This window comes from Anser cygnoides, chromosome Z, assembly GCF_040182565.1.
Source record: "Anser cygnoides isolate HZ-2024a breed goose chromosome Z, Taihu_goose_T2T_genome, whole genome shotgun sequence".
Classification (NCBI taxonomy): domain Eukaryota; kingdom Metazoa; phylum Chordata; class Aves; order Anseriformes; family Anatidae; genus Anser; species Anser cygnoides.
The window spans coordinates 29,818,187-29,833,154 of NC_089912.1; the positions used below are offsets into that span (position 1 = coordinate 29,818,187).

At 38.7% G+C, this 14,968-nt stretch overlaps 1 protein-coding gene across 6 annotated transcripts in view; it reads right to left on the reverse strand.

Annotated features, from left to right (window-relative positions):
* Nucleotides 1–14,968, reverse strand: part of LNPEP (leucyl and cystinyl aminopeptidase) — a 65,304-nt gene that overhangs the window by 18,518 nt on the left and 31,818 nt on the right. For all 6 annotated transcript variants that reach the window (XM_048051092.2, XM_048051093.2, XM_066987827.1 and 3 more), the window contains 6 exons: nt 9,071–9,202; nt 7,278–7,398; nt 6,430–6,584; nt 5,987–6,100; nt 3,817–3,948; nt 921–1,052 (listed from right to left, as the gene is read on the reverse strand). In XM_048051092.2, coding sequence (XP_047907049.1) covers nt 921–1,052; nt 3,817–3,948; nt 5,987–6,100; nt 6,430–6,584; nt 7,278–7,398; nt 9,071–9,202 — 786 coding nt within the window. The remainder of the gene's footprint in view (nt 1–920; nt 1,053–3,816; nt 3,949–5,986; nt 6,101–6,429; nt 6,585–7,277; nt 7,399–9,070; nt 9,203–14,968) is intronic.

The window sequence follows — 14,968 nt, forward strand, 5'->3', positions numbered from 1 at the left end:
CTTTGAAGATCACCTGGTTCTAACCCCCTGCCATGGGCAGGGACATCTTCCACTAGACCAGGTTGCTCCGAGCCCCATCCAACCTGGCCTTGATCTCTCCTTCTCTCTCTCTTCTTCCTCATGCTCTCCTTCACACTCTCCCCATCAAGTGCTCTGTTCTTTGCACTCCCTCCCTCTCACTCTTCCCCCACTTCTTTCACCCTTGCGCTCTACCCCCTTGCATGCACATTATCCCCTACCCAAAGCCCCCTGCCCTCTCCCTGCCTCCTTGTGCCCTCCCCCCCCGGCCCTCCCCTGCTCACCCTCCCACTACTCACTCTCCATTACACATCCTCTCGCAGCCTTGCTTTCACACCCTCGCCCTCACGCTTGTGTACCCATCTTGCCTGCCTTCCCATCTGAGAGTGGCTGAACTAGGCCATCTGAAAGTCTGTTTCCATATAACCCCAGCTCTGCTTGTTGAAACAGAAGCTTCCACTGAAACAAAGGTACGTGAAGATTGTCTCAGGATGCAAATATTTATCGACAGACTTTGGATTCAGCTCCATTATGAAAGGAAACTTTTGTCCTGCATTTAAGATGACCAGTTTTATTCTGGCCTTAACACACCAACAATGCACCTCAAGGGAGCATATATATGTATATGTATATATATATATATATAGATGATGACATGTCCACACATGGTAGATATGGTAGTGTTTACCCACTTCCAGCACTTTTTTGGGATGATACTGAATGGAGTCCTAGAAGCTACAACAATCTCCATATTTATATGATGGAAATACAATAAGCATGAACTTCATAACATTTATCTGGAGTATATTATCCCATTTTCTTCATAAATTAATAAACAAACCAAAATGCACAGCACATTTTGAGAAGTAAAAAAACACGAGCAGAATATTAAAGATGAATACCTCATTCATGCTGTCCCACAAGTCATCACTCTGGGCAGATCTATAGTCGTGATTATGCAAATATACCTCAATGCCAGCTTGGAAAACATCCTTTGTGAGATAGTGCTTCAGCATCAACAGAAGTGAAGCCCCCTACAGGGAAGAAAAAAGAAAACATTGGTAAATTAAAAGGTACAGAACTTGTTGAGCATATACATATTGTACCTCTTTCACACTACAATAAAGGTATAAAAAGGTGGCAGATTTTATACCAATTTTTTTTTATCCCAAATTTTATTTTATCAGAATAATTACCTTTAACACCCAGTTGCTTTGGAAAAGTATTTTTGAATATTTCATCAACTTCAAATATGGTTACAAAAAGAACTAATACCATTTGAATTTTTTTTCCCCAGTTGCTTTGGAAAAAAGATTTTGAATATCTCAGAGACTCCAAATACAGATATAAAACAGGCTAGTAATGCTTGAATTCCCACCCCCTCCCAGTTATTATCATCTAACAAATATTGCATTCTAATTGGTAAGTCTCTGCTGGCTGATTTATTTCATTAGCAATACTCTTCTTTATGATACAGAACTGCACTTATGAGACAGCCTTCAACAGTTATATGACTTGCATCTATACTGAACAACTCAGCTAAGAGTAGTTCCAGTTTCAAAGTGGACAGGAATGCATAGACAGAAAGGTGTTTTTGTTGTTGTAGACATGACTGAGATAGCTGAACAGCTGCATTTCTATTTCCATAGAAATGGTCTTACATCATAGCCACGAGTAAATAAGTTACCTAAGGATTTGCATACTGTACACCTAAATGCAGATGAGCAGGCATATCACAAAAAGATAAAGGTACACTAAGTTTTTCATAATATTTTAAAGAAAGGATCAAGAAAACATTACAAGGTAGATTTTCATGGGAGCATGTACGGTTCTCATACACTCTTGAATTCTGGTTTGTAAAGTAATATGTTGCCTGAAACTGAAAGTTGCCTGAACTCTGTTGATTTAATTATTCACTAAACTGTAGGAATACCCCTTACTATAGACTTCCAGAACATGGTCATTATTTCCTCTCTTGCATGAATCCATACTTAATCTATAGCTCTACGTCTGTTTTTCTTTCTGTCAAAGATAACCAAACACACTGTTGTTGTAGGTGGATTGTTCACCCACCATGATGGGTTATTGACAGCCTGTAAAACTAGCAGGCTAAAATAATTTCATACAACAATTTCTATTTCAGATAATAAAATGCAGAGGCCACCTATTCACCTGTATCAGTTTGTAGTACAGCAAAATAAAGTTGTATAATTCAGTAACAGTCACCCTATTGGCTGATTAGGAACCATGTTATAAATGCCTTCCCACTCAAATTGCCAAGGGCATTAGCTAAGATACAAGGCCAAGAGTAGTGGAATACAAACACAATGTGAATGTAGCAAGAACTAAGCAACGAACGCCTCTGAAACAAAGAAGACAGCCATGAAAAACCCGTTTCTGGCAATGCAAGGGCTAAACTTCTCATTTAACTCCTAAACTCCAAGATGTAGGTTGCTACATCTCCATGGAGAAGGCGCACATACTTGCTAGTACCAGTAAACTAATAAAGTAATTGTCTGAATATAACGTTTTACTAATGGACTGAAACTCCAACCTAATCACTTTGAGAATATTTCCATTAAAATCACACAGTTTTGATCAAAGATTGACAGCATTCTAATCGCAGAAGTTACGCAGCTACAGGCACGATCATGAATGTTGTGTAGCTTCCAGAAGCTCACCATGAAGGCAACTAATTGAGAGAGAAACCCTGAAGCCTGAAATAACAGCCATGCCTTCTGACATACAACTTAGGGACAGAAACCAAATTTACTTCACAACCATGGGAAGCTGAAAAATCACATCTCTGTTCTTGTAATTCAGTGAACACAGACCAAAAGAAACAGATGCACATCACTGTGGTTAAGACCATCTGGCATCTCAGAATGCTCAGGGATGCCAGACAACAGGTTGACCAGCTAAGAAAGAGAAAACAAACCAAGACAGCTTTAGGAGGTGCTTTTCATCACTGAGCAGAGAAAGATGCAGCATTTCTAAAGACGCAGTTTTCTAATGAGCACTAGCTCATTAGAGCTAGTTTCATATTAGATGAGACTACAACCATGGTGTTGAAAAAATGACAGCTAATCCAAAAGAGATAAAGGGCTTTCCTCCCATACTACCAAACTCAGGGTACACGACATCTAAACCTGAGACATAGTAAGTAAAACTTTGGCAAATGCAACTATTTGCTTTCCCATGCATTTCTAAGTGAGGCACTGTGAAGTTTAAAAAAAAAAACAAACTCATACATATCCCTCACTACTGATTAGAAACAGATATAATATAGTTGTAGACAACCAGGATATGCTGTAGAATCACCTTACATTCCAGAATGCAAGTCTCCACTCAGAAGGTCTCTAAAATATCGTTTTCAAAAAGCAGAGTAATAAATAAATAAAGATGGAAGAGGGTCAATAAGTGCCTTTTTCTTACTCTTTTCTTAGGATCCTGTGATATTGTTACAATCTGCTATCACAAACAGAATATATAAACAGCTGGACATTTGTTTCACCCATTGGGTCCCTTCTTACATCTTCATGAATATTTTACTTTGTGCCGAACCATGCACCAAACAGAAGTACATTAAGTAAAGACACAAATGCAGGTACATAGTTTTATTTATTTATTTTTTAAATATGAATTTAAAATTATGTAGATGCTCAGAAACACTTCTGAAAGATCCTAGGTATTCCCAAACAACTGCCAGTACATGCCTACTTACTCTTGATCCCACATTCATTTTTACGGTAGTTAATACATCACTTTCTGATTATTTTGAAATATTTTTGAAGTTACCTTGATATAAGAAAGTGCATCAAACATTTCTTCAATTTGCTCTGACGACTGAACAGCAGAAGAGACTGGATGTGAAGAATTCATTGAATCCTTCATCATAGCCTTGAATATTAGATTTAGGAAATCTTCATCCTACAAGACAAACATCTGTGTCTGAGAAGGTAGAACATACAAGTGTTTGAGAAGCTGGAACATACATGGCAAGCAGAACAGTAAAACTCGTCTTTGCCTTGCTCTTCCATTAGTCTGAAACACCATTGCTTGCCTTCTTGCCAATGGAGGCAGCAGAAGAATTGTCAGGGTAGTATTCATGACACCTAATATTTTCCTTCCAGATTTCAGTAGCGGAATCTCACGCTGGTGTTTACATTATCATTCAGACCCTTAAGCTCTTGTTCCAGTAATATATCTTCAACACTAGGGATAATAAACGTACTTAATAAATAAGTATGTGCTCAATTTGTCTCTATGTTTTTAGTTCACTTTGGAGGGAATGCAAAGGCGTTATTTCTGTAGAGTGCTACAATGTTAATGCCCGAAGTCTAACAAAATTATTGACTACAATGATGCTCATGCGCATGTAAACAGCATCTTATCTAGCGATCCCAGTACCAAAGCCTCTTCCTTCTTGATGAAGGATATGGGTATTTAATACATTGTTACCATAATGCAACAACCCTCGACAATTAAACATTTAAACTATTTTTAAAGAAGCTGATTGCATTCCTATTTATTTCATTTCACTGAGATTTAACGAAGCAACTCTCTTTAAAGTTTCCATACAGCAGGAGTGAATCTTAATGGGTTACAGAAAATGAAGGAAAGGCCTGTTTTATGAGACAATCAAGAAATCCTTTGAAGTTGAAAATTTAAAGCTATTCATTTTGAATGCAGTTGTTTGGACTGATTTTTTTGTGTTCAACAAAACACTTTTTGGCACCACCAAGTGGTGAAACAAGACGTAGGTGAAGGTACCTTGTCAGGCACCTTTCAGAACGAAGTACTGAAAAGGAGGTATGTTCTTGTTAGAATACCAGGGTAGCTTTTTGTCGTCCTCTCACCACACATGCTCAAAAGCAGGACAACTTTGGAAGCATACTTTCGGTGAGCACCAAACTCAAAAACCAAATGAAAAAACTTAACACCTAGTTCCAAGAAAAAACTCTACTGAACCAAGTTTGCAACCCAAGTTTCTTAATGTAGTAAAAGAAGGGTGAATTAAATACTCAGAATTCACACCCAGCTAGGATGCTGGGGACACAATCCAGCAAGTAGGAAACAGTCAGTACCAGTCAGGCTTTTAATCCCATGACTAACGCAAATTGCATAAGCACTTCTTGAAGTGGAACCTGTAGCCCTGCTATCTCCCTTCCTAGGAGATACCCTTTACCTAGGATGAGGAGGTAGTCTCTCCACTGCCCCCTCCATGTAGTTCCACCAGTCTTCCCTTCTTGGCCTGAATTCGGTGACAGGAATGCTTTACAACAAGAGGGGAATGATCAAGTTTAAATCGCTTACGTTTTCCAGAGCTTTTCAGAAGCCATACAAGCTGAGTGAGTTTTTAAACCAACACTAGGTTATACCAAAAAGCTTCCTTCTCTCTCCTTCAGACACGTCTGTAAAGAGAAGTGCCCGTTGGGAGCAGTGCTTTGTACAATGTATGTGGTGTAATTCCACGCTATCAGCATCCACTGGGTCGGACCGTAACATACTTTTAAATCCAGTCCCTGACTCGCGAATCCCAAACTGATTCAGACATGATTACCATAATGATGGAAAGACAAAAGTGACTCCAGGCATATTTAGTAACCTAAAGCTCTGGTGATGCCTAAGGCTACTGGAAAAAGTGGAGAAAAAAAACCTTGGTCAATGACATACCTGGGCTTTCCTTGTAAACTTTCAGTTTTAACCTATCTATAACACAAAGACTGTATTTACACTACCACCAAAGTTTAAAAAAAACAAAACCCACTCAAACAAACAAATGAAAACCTACTTCCAATATAATGAAAGGCCCTATGAAGGAGAGGTATAATACAAAATAAAGAGATATGAATGCTACTCAAAGTGGACTTCTAATATGAGTTTATAAATATCAATCCTTCGTGGTCAACATTAAAAAGCAGATCTTAATGAAGGTACAACAAGTCTAGTTATAGAAAACACTTACTGAATGTAATTCTGGAAAAATCTCCTCCATGGCAAAGTACTCCATGAAAGTGGCAAATCCCTCATTCAGCCAGAGATCATTCCACCATTCCATAGTTACTAGATTGCCAAACCACTACAAAAGACCAAAACCAATTATTTTTCTGAAATAAAATCAAAGGAGTACAGTGACACTCCATCCATCCTCAGCTTTATTTTGTGACAAAAACAAATTTATTCAAAACCACAGCATGCTTTTGCATGAATAACTCGGTAATTAGACAGTGACAGAATTGCACTCTGCCTGTTGCACTGGAGAAAATACTCTTGCAGGTATTCGGAAAAGATAAAATGCACAACCTAGTAGCAGTGGAAGCAGATGTGAATTTAATAAACACGATTGCATTCAAAAACAAACAAAAAAACAAACAAAAACAAATAATGACCTCCCCAATCTAGTAATACCTGATGGGCAAGCTCATGAGCTATCACTGCAGTTATTAGCTTTTTATCCCTTGCTGAAGAAGTTTTACTGTCATACAACAGTGTTGTTTCTCGGAAGGTGACCAAGCCCCAGTTTTCCATTGCACCAGACTGAAAATCAGGAATTGCTACCAGATCTGGAAAAGATTTGAAAGAAGCTATTGAAAACAGCTAGTTAAAAGCATATTTCAAGTCTATCTATTCTATTACATAATCCATGAAAAAAAAATCATTATTTAAATCCTGTGGTGTGGGCATGCAGTCACATTTCAAGCATGAAAGCCTCATGGATTTATAGCCGTGTTTCTTTAGCAGTATTCTTACACAAACAACTTAAAGCACTACACACTGCCTTTAGATCTTGCATGCACACGAGTAACCAGGAAATGCAGCTGCCACTACTGAAAGTGGCATGTTAGATGACTGCATTTAATAACCTTTCCAGTCACAGTAATACATGCAGAGAAGTCAGGTTACAGATTTCACACTGGTGAACACTGTTCTGTCTGAGAATTCTCTATCTCCCTATCAAAGGGCATCACATTAAATGTTCATTGAATTGTTTCTTTGATGTTACATACAAGTATAAATAACCCATTCTCAAAAGTTCACAATTTTCTGGCTTGTGGATCACTTGGCATGTACACTTAATGAAACATGTAGTGGATTTTGAAAATAATGTTTGGGCAACCTTATTTCAGAGATGTTTTATTCCATCTTATGTATTTATTTATTTAAAAGACACCTGAGAAGAATTAAAGTTCCCCTGCATTTCTCAGAATTTATTAGGGTTTCTTTTTGTGCTTAAAAAAAAGTTCAAAAGAACTTACCTAATTTTTCAAGAGGGTAATTTATTAAAAAGTACTTTTGATAAAATTCCAGAAGTTTCACTGCCGTGTTTAGAGCATACTCTACTTGGTTTATATGCTGTGGTATGGCATAGACAGATACCTAGTCAAAACAGAGAAGAGAACAGACTTTGAAACTTACAGCTACAAAAGCTTTAGAAGTGGCTCTATCATGAAAATAGCTTTGATTAGGTTACAGGTTCATCCACATTTAGATGCATACACAAACACAAAAGACAGTCTCACAGTCTGGAAGTGTTCTTACAGTCTCTCTTGGACTATTAGACACTCTTGGCAAGCAAAGAACTCACTAGCTAGACTCTACCCTGAGCTGGTATGATCGTTTTCAGACTTCCTGTCATTAAGCTAGTAAATACTATACATTGCTAGCCTGTTTCTGTCTGGTGCCTTCTAAAGCTCTGCTAGACTTCCTTAGTTTTGCTAAACCTTGCTTGGTAAGAATAAAGGAGAAGGACAGTGAAGAACCACCCTCCCTCAGACAGAATACATCATTTCTTCTTTTTCTCTTCTCCTACATAGTTCTATGATACCAATAACCCATGCAAATAATTCTGTTATGGAGAAAGGAAAGCACACCACACAGACAGTTGTTTCTCTCTGCAAACATGAAACATTTTGTAGAGCAATCAATTTCCTCCCAGGAAAAAGGCTATAGAGCTGAATAGCAGCCACAAGGGAAAAAGAAAAAAAAGCACAAAAAATTCACCTTTTCAAGTTACATTATATGCAGTCCATCCTATTCAACTATAATTAGAAATACTTCTCCAAAACAAAATTAAATTGTATTGACCAGCATCCTTACTTCTGTATACTAGATTAAAGAGATATAGATCATGACATTGCTTCACTAGCCTGGAAGACAGCAATTTTTAGTAGTTTTGGAAAGGGCTTCTCCTTCTGTAGTGCTACTATTCCCTCTACAACACCACACAACTCTTGGCTCTTTCTAAGTACCTACTGACACTTCCAACATTTCTCCACACAGTTCCAGCTACAGTCATTAAAATCACTGCCTACCTGAAACTCCTGCATTTCTTAAAATAAGATTAAGGAACAACTCCTAGTATTATCATGTTTTCATATTTAGTTACTTAAATGGCACACATTGCAGAAACTGCTCACTTACTCTGCAGTCCATATCCATAAAAATAAATAAATAAATAAAAACCTGACTTATTGAAAGGTAGAGGGTTTTGGTTTTTTTTAGGTATTTTTTTTTATATAACATATTTGCTGCTCTATTTGAACACATATGACAAAGTGTATTGTGATGTAAATAGTATGTTTGCTTCCCTTGGGAACCATACTGTTTCTGTACATCTTTTGAACCATTCTTGGTTCCGTGACATTAATCCTTCACAGATCAAGTATTAAAACCAAATGTTTTAAAAGCTTCCAGTTATGAAAGCTCTTAGGAGTTTTAGATTTTGTGAATTCCTACTACTAATAAGCCCTGATGTTGAGTCCCACGCTGCAGAAGTCTTCTCAGTCTGGTATAAGCCCTGACATCAATCCAGCCTAAAGCATATGGTCATTGTCCAAAATAAGCATAATACTGTACCTACGATAAGTATCAAAAAAAAAAAAAAACAAGAAAATAAATAAATAGGGTGGGGGTTCATGGAGGGAGTCACTAGGTCTTGTAGAAAGTTTGTGTTTGCTCGTTGGTTTGTGGATTTTTTTTAATGGTTTTGTTTTCTTTGGCTGCACTGGGAAAGGGGAGGGGGGGGAACTTACAAGAGGAATAAACGTACCAGACTCCCATTAGTTTCTTTACTGATGTTTTTCAAGTCTGCAACAACAAAGGCTACCAGGTAGGTGCTCATCTTCAAACTCACAAAAAATTCATCTTGGACAATTCCATTTGTCACAGGAGTAGTGGCTTTCTGCAGATAAAAGAAAAGTATTACTAATGTAGACAAAAGAACACTAAAGCATGCAAGAAATCAGTGTTAAATTGAAGAATTATTTCACAAGTGGCTAGGAACAGTTTATAAGCAAACCTGAAGAATAAATTTATATTTTGGTTATGTTTCAGTAGGACAGGTAAGACCCAAAATCTACCCATGGTGTAACACAGCTTGAGGAGACATGGAACATGTAAGCCTATATAACTCAAAATTACTTATCAAGCTTTTAATATGCAGTATTAGCAGACAACCGCATTGTTGGAGACGTCCTCTATCTCATTTAATTCATACTTAAAACCCCTAGTATAATCCAAAATCAACAGCAAGATTAGCATTAATCCACTGTATGCACAGTTCAGCACAGGCTGTAGGTACAGTTCAGCATAGTAGGCACAGCAGGCACAGTTCAGCAAAGTCTGAGAATACAGGCACTGCACAGATTAAATATTTGTCTCTTCCCAGACATCTCTTCAAGAACAGGAACTAAGCATACTAAATAAACAAAGAAAAAACACACAGCATGACTCCTCCTCTGCCTAACCCCTACCAATTGGAAGAAATTTCATTTTAAAAAGTTAAGAAAACCTAAGGTCTCATTCACTTCAAAGCACAAACATGTCCAGTTTAAACACACGCTGTCAAATGTAACTGCCCACTCAACCTTCTGAAGTATGATACCATTGTGTATCTTAAGAATACTTCTTAAGAATGCAGACGTTTTTCTTTAATATTAATCCTGGAAATCCAAGCTCTACACCTAGAAGTAATTCTTTGTATAGTCCTTCACAAAGAAATTACATAAAGACAACAGCTAAACGTATAAAAATCACTAATGCAGAATAGTAAAGGTTTGGAGACAGTGACAGTAGTACATGTGTCTTCTGAAACTTCATAAATATGTTTGTTTCCAGAAACCATGAGCATTTAAAAGAAACAATAACTCTAGCTTTGGACAAGACTGTCTCAAACCAAACAACGACCTAACATTTAACTGTCACAAAAAATAAACTGGCAGCCTGAAAGAGGAATATATGTTTAATCCTGAGCAGAGCAATACAATCATCCTGTCTGGCCATCATGTACGAACAGAATTTCTTTCTTGAATTTCTTCAAAACATTCATAAATTTATATATACTACAACTTCATTATCATAAAAAGTGATACTGTACTTAAGGGGACAAAGTGTCTGCTGTGGCTGCAAATAAACTGTTTCAAGTCAGTTATCCTCATTAAAAAATAAAAATAAAAAAAATCACAAAACACAAGCCCAAAACTCATACAGTTTACTTCTAGCTTGAATGTGTGTCAGCCATTAAATATTGCCATATTAGCTGTGCACACACTAGTTGAGAAATCCTGCTCCTGAGATCTCCTGCTAATGTAAGTATTTATAGAAATCGATGAAGCTCACCCTTTAATATTCTCCTGGATAGAGTAAAGAATCTGATCTTAATTGTCTCCATCCAGTACAGCCTGTTCCCAAGACGTGCAGTTATTACAGGAGAAATTTCAGTTATTTATTTTTCCTAACAGAAGTTTGTTTAAGTGTTTATTTTCAGAAGAGGGCCTATCCTAGTAATGATCTCACCAATGGAATATGCTTTATGCAACAAGATAACCTTATCCACATTTGGTATTTCTTTCTTTATGCATACACAGATCAGCTCACTAGCCTGAAGTGTTGCATTGGGATCCCATGCTACCTAACAGAATATCTAATCCAGGCTAAGCCTGATAGGTAGGAGTTCAGCATGTGCTAGAGCACTTGGAAGATCAGGGACAAAAAACATGCCAATAAAAAGAAGGTTTGCGTATAAAAGTTGGTACTGCTACAAGAGAACTCATTGATGCCAGGAATGTTCTTGAGGTAACATACTTTTCCACAGAAACGCTTGTCTAATTTCTTTGTTTTGTACAGTCACAAAAAATAAAGATTTTACTGTAATTCACAAGCATGGGAGAGCAAGCTTTCCTGACAAGTTACAAAACCCAAAGGGACCACTTCTAAACCCACTAACTGCAAGTTTAGATATCATAACAACAAATGAGGAAATATACAGGATCAAGTTATCAGGGTATCGAGTTGAGGAGAGAGGAAAAAATATTGTTTGCAGTATAAACACAAATGAGTAATTGTTCTAGAGATACTGTCCATTAGCAGAACTATCAATTCACTTGCTCTGTGTGTTCTTATAACTTCTTGATAAAAATCAAATTAAATCTGACTTAACAGACATGAGAACTTGCCTTTGGTTCTCAACACTAAACATACAACTTCACTGCTGTTTATGTCTTTCTCTGATATTCTCTTTGTTTCACGTAAGGACGCCTTCTCAAATCTTTATCACAAAAACAACGTAATAACCGTATTTTAAAACAGAGATGGAAACAAGAAAAAATGCAAATGATAAGTTTTTGAAATGTTTTGTCTGCTGTGCTCTTAAAACATTCTCACTCTAACAAGCTCAGTAATTGGTACAGAGAAAAAAATAGCGGGCAAACTAGAAGTGCAGTGAAAAGTATCAGATACCAGGAACAAATGCAGCAAGACAGAAGTGGACTAAAAAGCAGAGAACCAGATGATGGAAAAAGCCTGACAAGATGGGAGAGGAGGAGAATTCTTAGCTTGAAAGGACAGAATCTTCTGCCTATGGCACTCACAGGTAGTTGAAGAGATGTAGTACTCAAGGCAGAAGCAGCAGCAGCAGATTTGAAGGTAACTCAAGTGGTATGACAAACATGAGCAGTAGTCAAAATGCCAAAAAGATGCAAGAGACATATTCAGAAGGGAATTTAAGATGCAGGAGTGCCATAAAAATCACTTGAGGAATGACTCTATGTAGATCACAATGCTGGGAACAAGGAAAGGCACGCACATTTTCAATGCAGTACAGGAACCGCTAAGTATGTAGTTAAAGCAATAAATAGGGAAAATCCATAATATCCACGTTTAAGATGATACAAATGTGCAATACCAACCCATTTTTCACTGCAAGTAGGAGTAAAAGGACACATTTCCCAAATCTCCATTTTTTCAAATTGCTTCCTACCTCCTTGAAAAATGAGCAATGCAATGAATACGACACTGCGGTAAGAAAGGCTAGGAACTTACATGTAAATGTGTCCTGAAGTGAGGTGGAAGAAAAAAGATGCATTAATGATCTAACTGTAAAAGCACCTTATCAGTATGTTTTCTCCATGTGGATGATGACTTGTGGCACACACACACAGAAAGAGCTACCAACTGCTTAACAGCGCTTGGAGCTGAGCAGAAACAAATGAGATGGGGAACGGCTCCCTCCCCAGTGCAAAATGCCACAGGCACATACCTTGCAGGACTGGCAATGCAAGGCCGGCGTTATGGAAAGATGCAAGGTGAAGGCAAATAACTGTCATTCTTTCCAGATTTAAATTGTATGTCTTAAGGTCTGGGAGTCTGACTAATTAGAGGAAGATCCTCTGACAAGAAGCAGTAACTCACTAAACAGGAAATACAGAGTTGCATTTTCAGGCATATTGGTTGGATCAGTTGAGCTCAAAAGTCACAAGTCTTAGCAACACAGAGCCTCAGCTACAAGCAGCTCAGCTGCTGATTCTCTCAGGAAGGTAGAAAAGCCTGCTTATACATACTGATGCTTACTGTTGACTGCATCAAGTGACCCATTTGCATAATCTACAAGAAGATAGTTTGAACTTTCGAAGCCTTGCCCAATACCACAAACAAATGCAGTAGTTTCCCAGGTGACTTCTTCCTGCACAAACAATATTGCACAAACACCTTGCACAAAAGACATGAAATCTAAGTGAAGTCAGAAGAGAAAGGGAAGTCAATGGAGCGGCTAGATTAAATGACAGAACAAAGCATTTACTGAAGAAAGCAGAATGGAGGTGCTGCACAGACACATTGTGAGAGAAAAACAAGGGAAGTAAACATGCCTTCTGTTACAGTGAGGGCCCTTGCTTTCCCTTCTGGAGAAATCTATTATCAACCACAACTGGCATTAGCAGACATACTAAATGACAGCAGACCAGTAATTCCTTTCAAACTTTCAAAGAGGAATTAAAGATTCCTGAATAGGGGAAATTTCCAAAATGAAGCAAAAAGTCAAGCAAATAAGTAAATGTTAAAGGAGAACACAGAACTTAAAGACAGATAAACTAAAATAGTAGCACCCAGCAACCCCCCAAAATACCATCCTTGATCTTGAATTATCCCCAACCATTTTCCTTAGATACCTAACCACATATGACAGTGAAGCAGAGTTAATCATCGTTTTTCCCCCATTTCATCTGCCAGTCATTACCAGTCAAGAGGGCAACTAAGCCCTCTCATTGATGCCATAGGTATACCAGATAATTCTAACAGAGATGAAAACTATCGCGTTATAGAGATGATCATTCTGGGAGTTACTGAAAAACACTTTAAAGACAATGCAGTCATTGGTCATAGCCAGCATTTGTTCATGAGAGTCCTGCTTAACAAACTTAATTTCCTTTTACCGTGAAGTTACCCATCTAGTTGACCAGAGGAAGACAGTAGATGTGACTTGGGGGGGATTTTAGCAAGGCCTTCTATGCTGTCTCACACAGTATCCTTCTGGACAGAATGTCCAGCATACAACTAGATAAATACATGATATGATAGATAAACAATTGGCTGACTGGTTAGGCTCAAAGAATTAAAGTAAATAGGGTTTACATCTGGATGGAGGCCAGTTACTAGTGGGGTCCTCAGGACTCCATTTTGGGGATGGTTCTCTTCAATGTTTTCCTTAATGACTTGGATGCAGAACTTGAAGGTAAGTAAGTTTAAGTAAGTTCAAAGGTGAAAATAAACCAGGAGGAGCAGTTGACTCCCTCCAGGGTTGAGAGGCCTAACTGAGAGATCTTCACAAATTAGAAAGCTGGGCAGTCACCAACAATATGAAATTTAACAAGAGCAAGTGCTGGATGCTGCACCTGGGACAAGGGAAACCCTGGATATAGGCACAGAATAGGGATAAGAGGCTGAAGAGCAGCCCCACAGAAAGGAACCTGGGGGTTTTGGTCAACAGCAAGTTGAATGTTAGTCAGCAGTGTGTCCTGGCAGTCAAAAGGGCCAGCCATATCCTGGGGGGCATCAGGCCCGGCATTGCTGGCTGGTCAAAAGAAGTGATACTTCCTGCTTTGCACGTGTGCAGCCTTACGTCAAACACTGTGCAGTTTTGGGTGCCACAATATAAAGAGAACATAAACCTATTAGAGGGCGTCCAAAGGAGAGCTACAAAGATGATGAAAGGTCTAGAGGACGGGATGCATGAGGAGTGGCTGAGGTGACTGGGTTTGTTCAGCCCAGAGCAGAGCAGGCTGAGGGGAGGCCTCATGGCAGCCTGCAGCTCCCTCACAAGGGGAGCGGAGGGGCAGGCGCTGAGCTCTGCTCTCTGGGGACAGTGACAGGACCTGAGGCACGGCATGGAGCTGGGACAGGGAAGGGTCAGGCTGGGTGTTACGGAAAGGTTCTGCACCCAGAGGGTGGTCGGGCACTGGGACAGGCTCCCCAGGGCAGTGATCACTTCACCAACTCTGCTGGAGCACAAGCAGCATTTGGACAGTGCTCTCAGACACATGGGCTTATTTTTAGGTAGTCCTGTGTGCAGCCAGGAGTTGGACACGACGATCCTTGTGGGTCCCTTCCAACTTTGGATACTGTGGTGCAGTAGAAGAGTTGCAAACACAAACATTCTTGGTCAGTACTCATGATC